General features: G+C 40.4%; 1 protein-coding gene across 4 annotated transcripts in view; it reads left to right on the top strand.

The window, feature by feature from the left end:
• The window catches only part of GLP1R (glucagon like peptide 1 receptor), an 88,666-nt gene that overhangs the window by 57,282 nt on the left and 14,495 nt on the right, over positions 1-16,889 (top strand). For all 4 annotated transcript variants that reach the window (XM_017806832.1, XM_017806834.1, XM_017806831.1 and 1 more), the window contains exons 4-8: positions 250-359; positions 2,984-3,090; positions 6,513-6,666; positions 8,118-8,277; positions 15,339-15,399. In XM_017806832.1, coding sequence (XP_017662321.1) covers positions 250-359; positions 2,984-3,090; positions 6,513-6,666; positions 8,118-8,277; positions 15,339-15,399 — 592 coding nt within the window. The remainder of the gene's footprint in view (positions 1-249; positions 360-2,983; positions 3,091-6,512; positions 6,667-8,117; positions 8,278-15,338; positions 15,400-16,889) is intronic.

Genomic DNA, 16,889 nt, shown 5'->3' on the forward strand with positions numbered 1-16,889 from the left:
TGTGCCATCTGATCCCTTGGCGGCTGCATATCGTTCAAAGCCTCTCCAAGGATGAGTAGCAGAGTGTCAGCCGCAGGCAGGGAGTGGGTGAAACTCTACCTCTGCCATGATGCAGCTTCCCCCTCCATCCAGAAGGGTGATAGGTGAGGAAGGAGGGTTTTATAGAGGCTCAGAGTGCTCTGTGTGCCTTACCCCTCAATGAAGCAGGCTCTCCTCCTGTTAACCCTGTGGCTCGTTTTCTCCTGGCAGTGCTGCATGGGCAGGTGTACCGGTTCTGCACCTTGGAGGGGACATGGCTGCTGAAGGAGAATTCAACTCTGCCCTGGAGGAACCTGTCTGAATGTGAGTCCTCTGACCAGGTAAGAGTTTTTCACCCCTCTTGATGCTGTTGTTTAGGACAAAGCAGAAGAGAGGAGGATAATAGTCTTTGGTGCCCATGTGGTTTTGTCCAGTCAAAGTAATCTTTTCTGTCTCGCTTCAGTGAGCCTGATGGTAAGAGATGTCAGGTCTCTCCCCTTCAACAAAGGGAACATGGAGTGTAGACTAGAGTAGGTTTAAGTGTACATGAGAGAGCCAAGAGAAGTGAATCAGATCATCCCAGCTGTGGTGCAGTGCAAGAGCTCAACTGCAGCTCACCCCACTCGCAGGAGTGACCTAATGTTATTCCTTTCTTTTTTTTTCCATTGTCACGTCATTGTAATAGTGACCACTTGCTCTCTCTGTCTTGTTAGCAGCTATTAAAGTGATTAAGATGAACTGAACTGAAGAATATTTGCTTTTCACCTTTGGGCATGGGGCAGTCCCTGCCTTTTTTCTTTTTTTTTTTTTGCTTTTTTTTTTTTTGTCTTTTTACCTTAATTTTCTGTGGGTGATGGAATTAGGCTTGTCAGTGTTATTTTCTTGCCCTAGTGCTTTATACTCTGCAGGGAGCTGAGACACCTGGCACCAAATGAAGGAGAGCATAGGGATTTCCAGAGGATTTTTGACAGCCACTGGCGTCAGCTAGCACACTGTGTGCATTCCCATGACACGTGATACCACTACTACTGTGAACCTCCAAGGGCGATGCTTTTCCTCACAGAAACTGAGTGCACTCTCTCTATTCCAGAGTACTAGGCACTAGTACATTATCTAGTCTAAACAGTTCAAGTTCATGAAAGTCCCAAGTGCTGTGGGATCTCTGCCCTCTGTAGTTCCCATTGCTCAGTGCCTCATTCTTCAGAGGGAGTAATGGCTGCAGAGTAGGAGGAGATGGAAGTAGAGATAGTTTCTCTTCTCCAATTTTGTAAAATTTAACCTTTTCCTCTAATTTGCAGCCTTATTCCTTGTCCCTTTCATTTTCTGGGGAATCCCAGCAGGGCGCATTTTCATAAAGCAACCTGTAAGCTTAGTCATTTGACTTTTCCTTCTTTGCCATTATGGTTTCTTCTAGAGCTGTGTTGGGACATGCCAAGGAGCAAGATACTTTAGTGGTAACACTTAGTCATTTGGCACCTGCCCCCAGATTTCCATGAACTGGTCTTCATTCTGAAACCCTGTGTACACAGTGTCACTCCCTGAAATGTGAACAGCCATGTTTGGTTTCCCAGCTAATGTATATAGAGCCCCCTAATAACTTACTTTGTTTTATGCATCTGGCACATGAGAACAAGAGCTTGTTTTTTATAAGTTTGCTATGTGTTATGTTACGGTTGTTACTAAAACAAATTCTAAAGGGGATGTTAGTGAATCTTTATAAAATAACATTGTTTACTCTATATGTGCAATGTAATTTTGATATGTGTAGATGTTTTAAACTGTTGGGTTTCAGTAGTTTGCCTAAGCTTGATGCTGAAGAGATTTTTCTTTTCATAAGCTAGCTCTCACATCATTCCCTTTAAAGCATTAACCTAGCAAATCTCTGAGGAACAGCCTGTTCACCTTGAATCCTCCTGGCTGTGCAAAGTACATCTGAATAACTATACTTAATTTTTGAAGTGCAAGGAATGTATTCCTTTGTACAGCACAAGTCTCATGACTCAGTTGCACAATTAGCAGCTTGAAGAAGGGAAGTAAAATGCCTGAGTCTATTTCGACAAAGATACAAACGTAGAAATGAACCAGAGTAGTGAATATGAATGTGCCTCAGAGGCTGAGCAATAAACCTCTGTTATAATTCAGACCTGCCTGTACCTTTTCAAGAACTTCTCTTCTCTGTAAGGATTTTGGCCAGAATTTTCAAACAAGGGTCTCAGTTATCATGTCTTCAGCAGTGAATCTGAAGAGAGCCCCTGCTCAGGACTGCAGGTGGTACAAGAATCCCCACTGCTCTGGTCCACACCGGGTCGCTCCGTCCCAAGCAGGATGTGACACCGAGGTCATGAGATGCTGTTGGGCTGTGGTTTGTTACCAGGAGGTTGCATAGTTGAGGCAGAAGAGAGACTATTTGGGGGCAGAAAAAAAGTTTGGTTGCATGAATGCAAGTCATGCTTTGCCTCAACATCAACAAATGGGATCTGGCTTGTTTTATTTCTGAATATTGATGTAACCAAAGGACCCTGCTCATTACTGCAGTAAGGAGACTTGCTTGAAGTGTTCAAGTCTGAAAAAATCAGCTTTGCCATTTTTACTGCAGGACTGAGTTGTGTCTGTGCTTCTTGCCACTTATTTTAAGACTTGCTTGTGTGGTAATTCATGCCTCTCCAACTTTATTATGAAATAATGTCACATTATCTATTTTTCTAACCTAGCTGCAAAACTTAACTGTTAGAGTGAACACCTGGGAGCAGCTGAGGAATTAAGATTAAATTTTTATTTCTTTAGAGCATATGGAAAGTGGAAGACTGATTTGATATGTGCATTTAAACTTAAAAGTAGGAGAATGATTTCTGGTTATCATTAAGAAAAGTTAGAAAGCAGCTGGGAGAAAAGAACTGAAGCCCACGAGCTCTGTCTTTTCCCCCTCCCCTTTCTTGTTTTTCTTTTCTCCTTTATATGCTCTCAGGATGCACCAGAAGAACAGCTCCTGAATTTGTCCATCATATACACCATTGGATATGCTCTTTCCTTCTCTGCCCTTGTAATAGCAACTGCCATTCTTCTTGGATTCAGGTAACTGGCAAAGCTTTGAAGAGAGTGGAGTAAAGGTTTTATGTTTTTCTGTATGAACGTGTCAGACTTTGACAGAAACTTTGGATTATTTTTTCTTTCCTTCCATCACCTCATCATTTCTCTATCTTTTGTCGCTTCTGTGTTCCTTCTGAAAATAATTTCTTCTCAAAATGCAAGTAAAATTGCCAAATTTTTGCAGTTTCCTGTATGAATATGTGGAACATATACTTTTTGTCAATTGGAATATTTTATTGTGACAATTTTTATTTCAATGATTTTTCCACTGGAAGAGGTGGTAAAAGAAAGAGATGCCAGCATTCCTTTGTGGTGTCACCTTGCAGATGAGGCACAAGTCTGAGATGGGCAAAGACGTTTAGGAGAGAAATTTTCATCTTGTCTTGCTTGGAGTTACACAGACCATAAATCTCAGTCTGGCCTATTTCCCAGCCCTCACATGCAAGGTGTGCAGACAGGGATTTTTAAACAATTTTTGTTTTTGGAGAACTTTTAGAAATTCTTACTTCTTTTGCAATATAAAAGAGAACCTAATTTTGAAACTTGAAAAGTTTATGTGAAAAAAATTGCTGTCACCTGGCCATATTGATGTATTGAGTTCATCCAGGTTTGCACCTACAAATTCCATGGAGTGCATTGAGAGACTCCTGGTTGCACATACCAAAGATACACTGTGTATGTTTGGTTAAAAAAAATAAAGAAAAAAACCCCAAACAAACCAAAACACAACTTTAGAATCCAAGAGAGATCTCCTTTTTTCCTCTGTAAATGCAAGAGACATCTTGATTCCAGCCAGACTGTCCTGTGGTTTGGGATGCTGAGCATAGGGGACTGGTATTTAGAAAACACAAAGATGCTCTGTTGTGGGAATGAAGTCCCTCTACCACAAAACCCTGCTCCTTGCTCCTGTATATAGCCAGGTCCCATCATCCATCTTATGTGCTGATGAGGCTGCCTCTCCTAAAAAGTAGAGTTTTCCATCTCCTACTACTCTTATCTGAAATCAGGTCAGGAACTTTCAGTGCTCTGATCCTTAAGAAACATTTTTTGCTAACTAAAGAATTACCATTTCCAGTTATTGATCATTTGCTCGGGAGCCTGCACTCCACTTTTACGAAGGCACTCCCTTTCCTTTCCTCCCTCCTATATGTTTATACCCCCTATTGTATTTAAAAAGGTCAGTCACACCTTTTAACTTCTAATTTCCAAAACTAAAATGATGCAGACCTTCTAATATTGTATCACACCTTTTAGCAATGTATTATCCATCCTCCTTACAGTGGAGAAGCATAGGCAAGCAATCTCAAAGAAGTTTTAAAATGACTGCAGAAGTGCAGAGACGTGCTCACCCTCTGTGAATGCCATGTGATAATTATGAATTGTACGTGTTCTACCTGTGCAACTTTGGGACCCATCTGACAAAACACCAGATGGTCTTCAAGTCTCCAAATGTCTCCCAGGATAAGTGTTTTCTCCTCATTTCACCTATCGATGACACTTTTTGAGTAATCTTAGCAGCCCAAATGTAAAGGTCACAGAGCACAACCATATACTTTTTGAAGAAAGGAAGAAAGGATGTGCATATTTTCTGGCAGGGAGCAAAGAGCAAGTTTGTCACCAAGGACTGGTAGAAGAGAGGGAATTTTGATGCCCTCACTTTTGTGGGATGATGCTTTAGCAATTTTTCCTTCAGCTGTGAAGCAGGGACTGGAGAAGTGTACAGGAGTGTGTGATTCTTATTCTGGAAATGAGGTTCCAGAGATGTTAAAGGGGCCAAGAGTCTTGTTAATATTATGCCATCAATCCATTTCATGCTTTCCTTTCTAAATTGTCTATCAGGAGACAACTTGGTCCTGGATCTCATGAAATACATGAGACCTGCTCCTATGTGAATTATTCTGACTGGAATCTCCTCCTGTGGCCTCTCCCTGGAGCTGTGCAGCCTCAACAAATGCGGATTGAAATCTAAATCAATGACACCTGAATGTTGATGGGGCTTTTTAAATTCTTAGACTACAAAATAACCTTCATAATTGTCTTTAATGATGATACAGCAGAGGAAACTATCTCTCTAGAGTCCTATTTTGCATCTTTCGAAAGAAATGGAAGAAAAATCTGTATTTTCAGTGGTGTAAGCTGAATTAGGCCCATAACTTTATGACTGAAACAATTTGAATAATTTGCTTTGCCTGTAGCAGAAATACTCAGTAACTATTTGCAACCTATTTTCTTCAATTGCCTATTTTACATAATTTTTTCAATCAAATTGAAATGTGTAGCAGTTCTGAAGGGTAGAAACAAATGAATTTTGAGTTAAAGGAAAATAAATATTAATAATAGGTAAGTTTTGAAATAAGATGTGATTTAAAAGTGATTAAAAGATTTCATTAGAACTATGAAAAAAATAACTCTTCTTCTTCAGTGCAAAATCTCTTACTTTTAGACCAAGTCAATTTTTCTACCAAAATTTATAGAGCAGTGAAAACCAGACATTTAAAGTGTAAGTTCGCTGAAACTCTTGCTGGAATAATTGCTGATTACCATATGTTACCTCTATCTTTTAGCGTTTAAAAAGAGTCTTACCCAGTATAACTTCGGGGCAAAGTGTGTACCCTTGCAGAGCTGGAAGAAAAGTGTTTGTGGATAAGGCTGGTAAAACATTGGCAGCATTCTGCAGTTGGATGCCATTTACATGACTGCAGTTTCTTTTGCTATCCCTTAACATGCTCTTTTTTGACAAGTAGCAGTTTTATTGTCTTTGCAGCTGGCTGCTGAAATTCAAGAGGATTTTTTTCTTTGGGTTTTTTTTTGTTTGTTTGTTTTCCATTCTGAATGGAGAGGTGAAAAGTCTGTTCCTTTTACTTCTACCGAGAATATTTACAATTCCCCCAGGAGGTAATTTGAATGCAGATTTTTCTTTTGTTGTCAAAGTGGTAATTTACAGGTGGATGTTTTTTCATTGTGGGTTTGAGCACAGCCAGAAGCTGCACCGCACCAGTTCCTGAGCTTTGCCAAAGTAAACCTGTGCAGTGACATTGGGGTCAATTCAAAGCAATTAGCTTCAGCATTATGTGCAACTTGACTTTTTCAGTCCTTTCAGATATGTCTTCTGAAAACGACTTAATTTTTACACTATTTAATCTTTTAAATTTTTTTTCCTTAACACACTGGTCTCCTTTCTTTTCCCAAATATTCAGTCTTAGGCTTGAAGTTTTGAATGTCTTTTCCTTGGTAGTGATTTCTTTTCAAAGACAGTTTGAAATCCCTACAGCGATTCTCAAGTTATGGGGTTTCCTCTGGTACCTTCTGATTCCCTACAGGGCTTATTATTCCCTCTCTCAGTCCTATGTGTGATGTTGCAGCTTTTACATAGGTAGCGGATCATGACTAGTTTGGTTTTTTTACAGACATCTGCATTGCACAAGGAATTACATTCACCTGAATCTCTTCACCTCTTTCATCCTCCGAGCTATATCTGTTTTCATTAAAGATTCAGTGGTGAAGTGGATGTACAGCACAGCCACACAAGAGCACCAGTGGGAAGGACTTATTGCCTTCCAGGTAAGGTCAGACACTGCAGTGGTTCTTAGGATATCGAAGTCATCGCTGTGTGTGTCTGCATGAGATCAAGTAATTTAATTCTTTAGTTGATGGCGTGGCGTGTTTCTCTACCTATGAGAAGTTTGCCCCCAATGGACAGAGGAAACATAAAGAAATTGCTTTATGTATATATATATATGTATGTGTACAAATGCCCATATCTTCTTCCCATGCTGCAGGTTCATTTCTTTCTAGCAGTGACAAGAGGGTTTTCATTTCCCTAAGCCAGCACCTTTTGTGATAGGACTGTCCGCCTTGTGTAATGACCAAATTAGTTGGTTGTTCTTAGAGATCTTTAATCTCTTGATGACAGGAAAAAAAGGAAGCATCTGATTAAAATGCAAATTTGAAAGTATTTAGAAAAGCTTCGGAGGAACAGGATAATTAAGTACTTCTAACTCTTGGGAGAGGATATACAGCTCTTTTGTAAATACGATGAAAGTGTCCCTTTCCCCATTTGGATTTGGAATACAAAATGTACTTGAATCCTCAAAGAAAGGTATTTTTATTATCTGTATAGCTCTTGTGGTTCTAAAACATGGATACAGCATTTACTGCTGCTATACAGGGTTGGGGTTGTAAAGGGTAAGTTTTCTGATGCATCCTTAGTACTCATTCTTTTCTGACACTGCCTAAGGCTTAAGCACTAATACCACATAGTGAATCTCATATGATAGTTGATTTTTTTTCTCATCTGCAGTGTATCAGTTGCCAGAAAATAACATTGTAATACACATCTTAAATGGTTTGGAAATGTTCATATAGGATTGTCAGTCATTTCCTCTTCCAAAAAGCCTAGGCTTTATTCTTTTACAGACGGCTTATTCAAATAGTGGTTTCATCAGCTCTGATGGATATATTAATTAAGTAATAAGATTTCATATTTATCTAAAGCCCTGCTGACCACCTCTGTAATTTGCCAACTATGAGAGATTTTGCTCTTAAATGTGGTGCACTGGGCAATATTGCTATTCTGTTAAAAAATCTTTGCTTTGGAAAATAGCCAACATTATGGCATCCACTGTTTGCTCTTTAATAGAGAAATTGTCAACTGCAGATTAGAGTATCTGGGGAAATGTAAAGATTCACTGACAGCATTTGATATAGTACCTTCTACTTGTTCTTTTCATCTTTGTGTCATGCTTTTCAAACTGTAATCTATTGCTTATTGAGATACAGTCTATTGCTTATTATTCCAAATGCAGAATGTGTACTTTTTATTTTTTAAAGGAGGAATGTTGTTAAAAGCGTCTGTCTGCTGCATATAGCACCGGCTTCTGCCCCTTCAGTACTTAAATGTGATTAGTTTAGCAGTCATTTTTTAGAGGAACAAAAGTAGGAGAGAGAACCAGTCTTTCGTGTTAGTATCCTTTTATTTTTGGCCCCTTGGGCTGTGCTTTCTTCCCTCACAGGAATCACTCAGCTGCCGGTTGGTCTTTGTGATGATGCAGTATTGTGTGGCTGCAAACTACTACTGGTTGCTGGTGGAAGGCATGTACCTTTACACACTGCTGGTACTTTCGGTCTTCTCTGAGCAAAGGATTTTTCGGCTTTATCTCTGCATTGGCTGGGGTAAGTTGATTTTTCTGTTTGTGGCTGCACTGGGACATGGTATAACGGGAAAAATTGTGTTCTACCCTAGTGCTGCCCAGTTCAAGTCCTGCACTCTGCATTCCTGTTTTGTTCCCAGTCCCTTACCTTATTTGAGCTGGAGAGTGCTGGGCTGTCACAGCTCCTGGATGCTAAGGGAGTAGAAGCTGTGGGTTCAGAACGCAGGGGCTGTGTGACATCACAGAAACTCCACACACCAGTGGCAGGCACATGGTCCTTTTCCTGCAAGTCATCAGTTTCCCAGTACAAATTTCGTGTCAGTGGTTCCATACAAGTGTGAACTTTTCTCGCCTGCCCTGCTTCATCTCCTGCAATGAAGTTTCCCATTGCATTTACAGATGTATTAACTACTTGTGGAGCAAAAGAGCAATGATGCCTTGCATCTGGGTGAGGATAGCAATAGAGAAATGGTGGCAGTGTGAGCAGCAGGATGCAAAGGGACCAATGAACAAGAAGCTGCTAGCTGTGAATTTTCAGGGTGATTAATTGGGCAGAGCAGGTCTAATAGGAATTGTTGGGGGAAAAAAAAGGTCAGGGCGTATGTGCCATGGGCATGTGTGTGCTTGAAATCAAGGATTGTGATGCCTTGAAATCAGTTGGTTGAGCAAGGGCCACCTTGTGTAGAAATGCTGATGCTTTGATTCTTTCACTGTCCAGTTCACCTGAAGATACATTAGAGTTCAGGATTCATCCTATTTTTGGAATGATATTTTATGTATTTTTATTGCATTTTCTACCTTCCTCTTCTCTACCCTTCCCTTTTGGTGGAATCAGGCCACTTTTGGAAAGCTGAGAGTAAATCCAAGTAAATACTGCAAGTGCTTTCACAGATGCTAGTTTGAACATTTAAATTGCTTTGACTCTTCTTTTCTCTCCATGGATTTCAACAGTGAATATTTTAACAAATTAATTCCCTGGTAAAATGCATATAAATGGCTTATTGTGAATTACCCAATTTTACTGAACAGTGATATATGAGGAGCAAAGGCTTTCTGGCATATTGATGGGAATAAATAAATGCAAATAATAGCAGTTTCCTGCTGGAGAGTTTTAGTTGAAGTTCTGTATCTTCCATATTCTTTTATATAGGGCATGCAGCAAAAGCAACACCAATTTGTATAACATTTGAACTATATATGTTTTAATCATACCCTCAATTTAATTAAAAAAAAGGTGGGGAGAGCTATCCCGAAGCACTGACTGAGGTCATGAAAGGAAATGGAAAAGAAATTAGAACAAAATTATATCTAGTCAAATCCTGAGGGGATTGTGGTGTTTTATAATAGAGGGATAGGCTGGTTTTGGTCTGAATCACTTCTATTTAGAGTTTGTCTCCTGCAAAAGCAGAAGGCAGAAACAGAAGATGTTATTTTGGTTTTGTTCTTCCTTTACAATGGCAGTTCTGCTACTGTATATTGAATTTCTGGATGAGTTTGTGGAAATGAGCGGCAATGTCAGAACTTGGCACTGGATATATGGGCTTCATCCAAGCTTCCTAGAAAGGTCTGTCCATGCCATTCAATCCTCATCTGTACAATTTCTTGCTATTCCAGATATGTCTGCATGTACAAACCTTGCCAATGATTCTCCACCTTCAAATGCAGAAGCATCTGCTGTTTCAGTGGTCCCAGATTAGTTATACTAGATAAGAGTTTCATCTCTAACCAAGGGAAAGAGATGAAGATTTTTCCCCTTCTTTCTGCTTCTTCACTGATGATTACATTTTTTGGGTGCTCAAGTCCCTCACTGGGTGACTTTCTGCTGTATGCATTGCTCAGAAGATTTTTATTTAATTTTTTTTTAGCAGCATGATAGACTCAGTATAATGCTGAGGCTTGAGAGAGACAGTAGGTTCCTGTTTGAGCTGAGTGTCCTTCTCTTTGAAGTAGTTTATCAATTATAAAAATAAACCTGGAACAAAAAAATAAATATTTGATTGTCAGAGCTGATTTGATACCCTGACCCTTCTTCGCATTAATGAATTGTCCTCTTACAGGGTAATTTTTTAACTTGTTCATTACTCATCATTTGGTGAATATTTATGTATACAAATTTCGTGTGTGTATTGTTCAAAACCACCGTGGGTGTTAGTCACTTCATGTTGTTATTTCTTCTAATTATAACTGAAGTTTGTGATCACTCTCAGACCATACCAAAATCTGTTCTCCTGAAGTACAGGGTACTGGGCTTGCTGTGCACCCTCCTCACTTCCCTAAGAATCTTGAATCCCGCATTTTATGGTCACTGCAGCCAAGGCTGCCCTTCAGCTTCACATTTCCCACTAGCTCTTCCTTGTTGGTGAGAACAATGTCCAGCATGGCACCTTTCCTCATTGGCTCCTTTGTCACTTGGAGAAGGAAATTATCATCAACACATGCCAGGAACCACCTGGATTGCTTACGCCCTAGTATGTTGTCCCTCCAACAGATATGGGGGTGGTTGAAGTCCCTCATGAGGACCAGGGCTTGAGAATGTGAGGCTGCTCCTGTCTGTCTATAGAGGGCTTCATCTGCTTGGACTTCCTGTTGGTGGCTGGCAGCAGACTCCCATTATGTCACCTGTCCGTGCCCTCCCTTTCATCCTGACCCGTAAGATCTCAGTCAGGTCCTTATCCATCCCCTGGTGGAGCTCCATACACTCCAGCTCTCACTGACATAGATGGCAACATGCCCTCCTGGTCTGCCCTGCCTGATCTGCCTTAGGAGCCTGTGATTCTGTTCCAACACTCCAGTCAGGAACCATCCCACCATGGCTCTGTGATGCCAGTAAGATCATAACCCTGCAGGTGTGCACACATCTCTAATTCCTCCTGTTTATGCCTCATGCTATGTGTGTTTGCATAGAGGCATTTTAGTTGTGTCCCTGATGACTTGGAGTTGATGTCAGGAGTGGCTGATATTCCTTCATGCTACTCTTCAGGTACTTTCCTGCTAACCTCTGATTCCTTCAGGCTCTGGGCCTGGCATCATCTATTGCTGGCACTGGCATCCAGTTGGTAGGAGTGGGATGGATTGAGGATCCCCTTCCCCAGCAACTTTAGTTTAAAGTCCTCTTCACCAGCTTGTCAAGCCTATGACTTAGATTCTCTTTCCATTCTCTATCTGATGGACACCATCAGTCCACAGTAGACCAGTTGTTCCAAGATATCCCAAATATATTTTTGCTATCTGATCATTTCAGGTAAGTTCTTAAGTCAGTTATTAGGCAGTAGTCCATTTATTATCAGTTCAAATGAGTAATTATTCTTTGCTGGGATGTGCAGAATGCTCTGAATCAGAGTGTCCAGGACACCAACATGGTGTTCATCGCATCTGAGCCCAAGTGAAGAGCTGCTGAGCCTGACATTGACTTCAAACTAACAGTAGTCTCTGGAGAAGAGCAGTTTATACTATAACGCTGCTGTATCAGAAGCTTTTAGTGGGAAAAGGACCTGTTCACATTTAGGAGTAGCAAGGAGGGAAGAATGGGGAACAACAGAAATATCACACGGTGACTCTGTGTGACATCCAGCAGGAAGAACAACAGGAGACCATTTTCAGCACTAAAGGCTAAGAAGAAAACGTTAATAAAAAGCTAAATATTCTCTGAGCTTCTATTGCAATTTTACACCCAGCTGCTCTTGCAGCAGGGAAATTGCCATAAAAAATAAATAATCCATTTCCTTTCAAGCCTTGGCAGTCCAAACTTGCTCTAAGGAAGAATACTTTAAGGGAATGAAGTTATCAAAAGCAGGAAGCCTGGCTAGGGCATCAAAATCTACATCCTGATTGCAAGGGAGATCTGACTGGAACAGAGGCAGTAAGAAACCTTCCTTCAGAAGCCCAGTATGAACTCACTGTAGCAACAGGATGCATTCATTGCACTGACCACTTCTTTTCTGTTTTCAAAAGAAAATGGTGTTTCAGATGAGGATGTGAAAGTAGGTTTGGTTTTTCCTTTCTAAGAAATAAGAAATGTTTCATCTTCTCACATCTTCAGTGCTTTTACTCTTTCTACATCTACTCATATGTATTTATCAGTTCTTTCAGTTCCTCATCGCATTGTTCATGCATTCATACATAAAGCAGCTGATCAAGTCAGAGCATCCTAGATGCTTTCTGAGAGAAAGAGGACTGAAATTGTTCTGACAGCAGGACTGTCCTTCTGGTTTGTGTGCCTTATTGTCTCGGAGATTGAACTTATCACACATGGCAACCAGTGACGTCAGGTTACAGCTGAAATACTGAGTACAGTCCTAAAATGCTATATTCAGAATATGTCCTCATTTAAGGGTCTCAGCAGGATAGCAGTGCTTTGGTCCTACAAATTCACTTCAGGAAGACTTTCTACTCCGCATGTGAGGATGAGGGGAGCCTCTCTTGCTCCTCATATATCTTCCCTGAAATTGTCTTTACGGAAAGTGGGTACAAGGCAAAGCCACAAATACAGTGTGTCTGTAAGAATGGAAACTTGCTTGCACGTGGAGGTAAGGGAAAGAAGATGGCATGGAATAGCACCACCTGGTGACACCTTTCATGGTAACTGGGACTTTGTGCGTTCCGGAACAAACCTGAGCTTTTCTGTTCGGTTACCAAAATATCTTAGACCTATTAAATGAAGAGACTGAATACCACATGCTGTGATCAGGACATAGCAACTTCCATTAGCAGCTCCACGAGTTTCATGCCCCTCTGCTCATTCGGGACAGTGGAGCATTCTGAAAATGTCAACCTGTGCAGATTTTCTTACAATTTTCTTTTCTTACCTACCCCATCCTTTTGTCATTGTGGAAAATGCTTGGTTTTCCAACATTTTTTTCTTACTATGCAGACACCTGACCAGGTGTAGAATATATAAGCTAGAGTGAAACTAGGAAAGTTGTGCTGCTTATTTGTGCAGTGGGGTGTTAAGTTGTTGATTTGGCAGTTCCATTACTTTCTCATCATCCATAATATATATTATTATTGCAGCCTATAATTCAGATGCCCAGTCATTTGAAGTTGAACTTTATTAGCTGAACTGTCAGCAGGCTTATTTCCTAGTACACTTGACAGATTTCATAATCACCATGTAGTGTTCAAAGATTTTGGGTCAGCTATCAGCCTGCAAGAATTAACATTGCAGAAGCTATTATGAGCAGGCTGTTGTAATTTCTGGCATCTTCAGCAGTGATGCAGTACAGAAAAAAGTAGACATTACCATTTCCAGAATTGAGAGACCTTTCTCTGGTCAGTTAATCTAGGAAAAGATCAATCTCAGAGCTTTCTGTGTGATAAAAAGCAAAACCAGAAAGAGTTCAGCCTATATCTTGAATAAGTGCATCCTATAAATGAGTGCAGTTTTTTCTCGGATATCTGATATTCTTTGAATAGCAGCAGCAAGAGAAAGAAATGTAGGACTGAAACTCAAATGCCCCAAAAGACCTGCATGTTGAGAGCCCAGTGGAATACACCACTGATTCTGTTAATGAAATATAGTCATCTGTAGTATTTATTCAAAGAGTTGTATGCAGTTTACTTCCACTCCCTGCTCAAACCAGACAGAATTCTCTTGACTGAGTGATGTAACCAGAATAATATTTGCACTTGTGACAGTTAATGCAGGGTAATTAGGTGTCAAAATTGTTAATTAATCTTTGGAGAGTCTCAGTGCTCCTTGCATACTACAACTATTGCAGAGATGCTTTAGACTTGCCCTTTTGCTGTTATGAAAGACTTCTACAGGCTTTCATAACAGTGAAATAAGGGAATGTTCTTGAGGCAGTCTCCTCTTTAGATCTTCACGAGGACTTTGGAAAACTGGATGCATTCCCATCTGCTGAGAGTGTGTCCTAGATGGTTTTCAGAGCCACCCATTTCTCAAGGAAAGGTTTTGTGAATTTGGTAGGTGTCAGGGAATATCCAGAAGATGGAGATATCCACAAATCATTATTGTTATCACTTGATATGTCAAATGATATATCCACTGACATACAGCCCTTGTGCTGTCAGTGTTTGTGTCTTATCCTGTAACTTCTATATTAAGATGACTTAATTCTCAGCAAAGTCAAGAAAGGAATAATTCAATCTATAATTTGTTTCTATGAATCACAAGCTCATTTGGTTTGGAACTGATTTGCAATGAGCCTGTTCTTAGTCTCTTTATGTCACTGTGAAAGCAGCATAGAATTCTTAGAAAGTTTGCTCCCAAAATATTGTGTATTCTCAGTATCAGGTACATTCATGGAACGTGTCAAATTATTTTTTGTGACATAGGCATTTCATAAATGAAAGAAATTAATTTGAGAGCCTTTGACACTATAAAGCAGGTAATGTCTGCAAGTTTGTTTGGCTTGTCTCTCTTCCCTTTACACCCCAGATAAATTGACCAACTGTGGCACATGTACTGTCAGAGGTAAGGGTAGGACCAAGCCTCTTCTCAAAGCAAGGTGCATCTGCTGTATTTGCTGCAGCCACTCAAGTCCATGCCAGTACTGCAACCCAAACTTGGGACTTCTCTGTGGGGGAGGCCTGAGCACACTTGCTAGGTGTGCCCACACTCCTTCTGCCATCGGGGGAATGTGGGCTGGGTGTGCTCCAGCCCTGATGCCAATGGACAGCCTGAGCTTGGTGCTGCCTGAATGAAGGGTAGGTGACCCACAGGCAGAAATTTGGAGGCAAAGGTCAGGGTCAGAGCACACTCCTCTCTCATGTGAGTACAGAGGCTAGTAGAGCTTCCAAAAATTTAATTCCCTTGGCCCCTCCGTGAAATGTTACTTGGAAGAAGTGGCATATGCCAAGTATGGGGGCAGTTCTGTTTTTCATTTTTCATGCCTGTTGGAAACTAGGTAGGAGCCCAGAAGAAAATGAGTTATATCTATTAGTTACTTGTAAGTTAAATGCCTCCTCCCACTGTTGATGGCCATCTGTGCTGGATAGGAGCTGCAACCCTGCCACCAGTTAATTATGTTGCTCATCATTATGGTGTTTGTATGGGGAGGGGTGAGTTGTCCTCCTCTCTGCTTTTCCCAGTGTCAGTGTCAACCTTGTCTCCTCTCTTCCCAGGTGTGCCAATGCTGTTTGTTATCCTCTGGGGAACTGTCAAGTACCTTTATGAAGATGAAGGGTTGGTTTGTTCTGATTTTTCTAGCTATCTCATTTGTGCTGTATGTGTGCACCAGCAGGTCATTGTTTGCTTTCTGTTCGGTGTGGTTTGCTTTGGCAATGTGCTGAAACCTCACATAATTGCTTCTGTTTTGTCTGAAGGTCTTGCATAACATTTCAGAAAGGAGCATATGTTTTTTTCTGATCAAAATTTTCTGCATGTCTGAATGAATCTATCCTTTTGCAGGTCAAGGAAAGGTATGTTTTGTTTTTCTGTAGTTACAGTATCAACAGTATCAACAGTAGAAGTCATCATACCAACCAAGACCACTCCTGATGCTGTGCCTTTGGCAGTAGCCTTTACAGTTATGCTTCAGAGGGAGGCAACAACCTCCCACAGGATTCTGCCTGCGATTTGTAGTGGTTAGCTTATGCCTAGCAGCAGAGATGTGATTGCCTGCTCTTGTTTAAGCTTCCATTACTTAGATTTTCTTAAAACAAATGCACATTCTCTGTCTGCTTACGTTAGTCTTGCTGAAGTCAACTATGTCATGCACAAGATTGCTATAAAACACAAAATACTTTTCATCTGTTTTTACCATAGTGGCTGTTCTGAAAAAATTACCTTTGTATGTGCTTTCTGTACCAAATTGCATTGTAGGCAATTTGTTAGGGTTTTTAAAAATAAAAAATTAAATAAAAGGGAGGAAAGTGGCTTCCTCTTTTTAGTGGCAGTGGCTGCCTGGAAGTATTTGGGTAGCTTTCTTTGTGATGAAATAAATAAATGTATGGTATTTCATTTCTATTATAAATTTACTATTTAATGAGTTTTATTCTTACTTAGTTTCCAAACTACCCAGCCAAACTTTTGTAGAAGGTTCTCTTTTTCCCCCCCTTTTTTTTTCTTTTTTTTTCCTCTTTTTTTGTTTTTCTTTTTACCCCCAGGCATAATCCTTGCTGGAGGGATGCTGCAGTGTGAAAATTCAATGTAGTCAGTCATTTTTGTGGTGTTCATTAGTATTAAGAACCAGCGCTTTTTTTAGTTCTGAACCAGTTCAGTCAAAGCTGCTTTTTCTGGCTTAAGCAATGCTAGGATTTTCTGACTTTCCTTTTCAAGGTTGACTTGACAATATTCTGTGGCAAGATTGTGGCTGTACTGATATATTGCAAGTTTTATTGAAATTATCAGAATAGGTATAGAGACCATGCAGTCTCTGAGCAGGCAGCATTCCATGGACATATCTTCCCATTGATGTAGAAAATGTATTCAAAGTGCCCATACTGAGCCTCCTACATTATGCGGTGCTCAGAGCTGATTTATGTTTTCTATTAGGGAAAACTGTCACTCACTGCCCTCAGCGGACCTTAAAAGGGGCAATCTTGCACCTTATTGAATTTTCTAAATCTTGTCTAAATATTTGTAAAATACAGCAGTAAATAACCATGTGCAGCAGCTGCTCTGAAAGGCAAGATTTCTGTGCCTTGGGCTGTTGGAGCAGCCAGGGATATCCT

The sequence above is a fragment of the Lepidothrix coronata genome, unplaced genomic scaffold, assembly GCF_001604755.1.
Source record: "Lepidothrix coronata isolate B3197 unplaced genomic scaffold, Lepidothrix_coronata-1.0 Scaffold16, whole genome shotgun sequence".
In the NCBI taxonomy this organism is placed as follows: domain Eukaryota; kingdom Metazoa; phylum Chordata; class Aves; order Passeriformes; family Pipridae; genus Lepidothrix; species Lepidothrix coronata.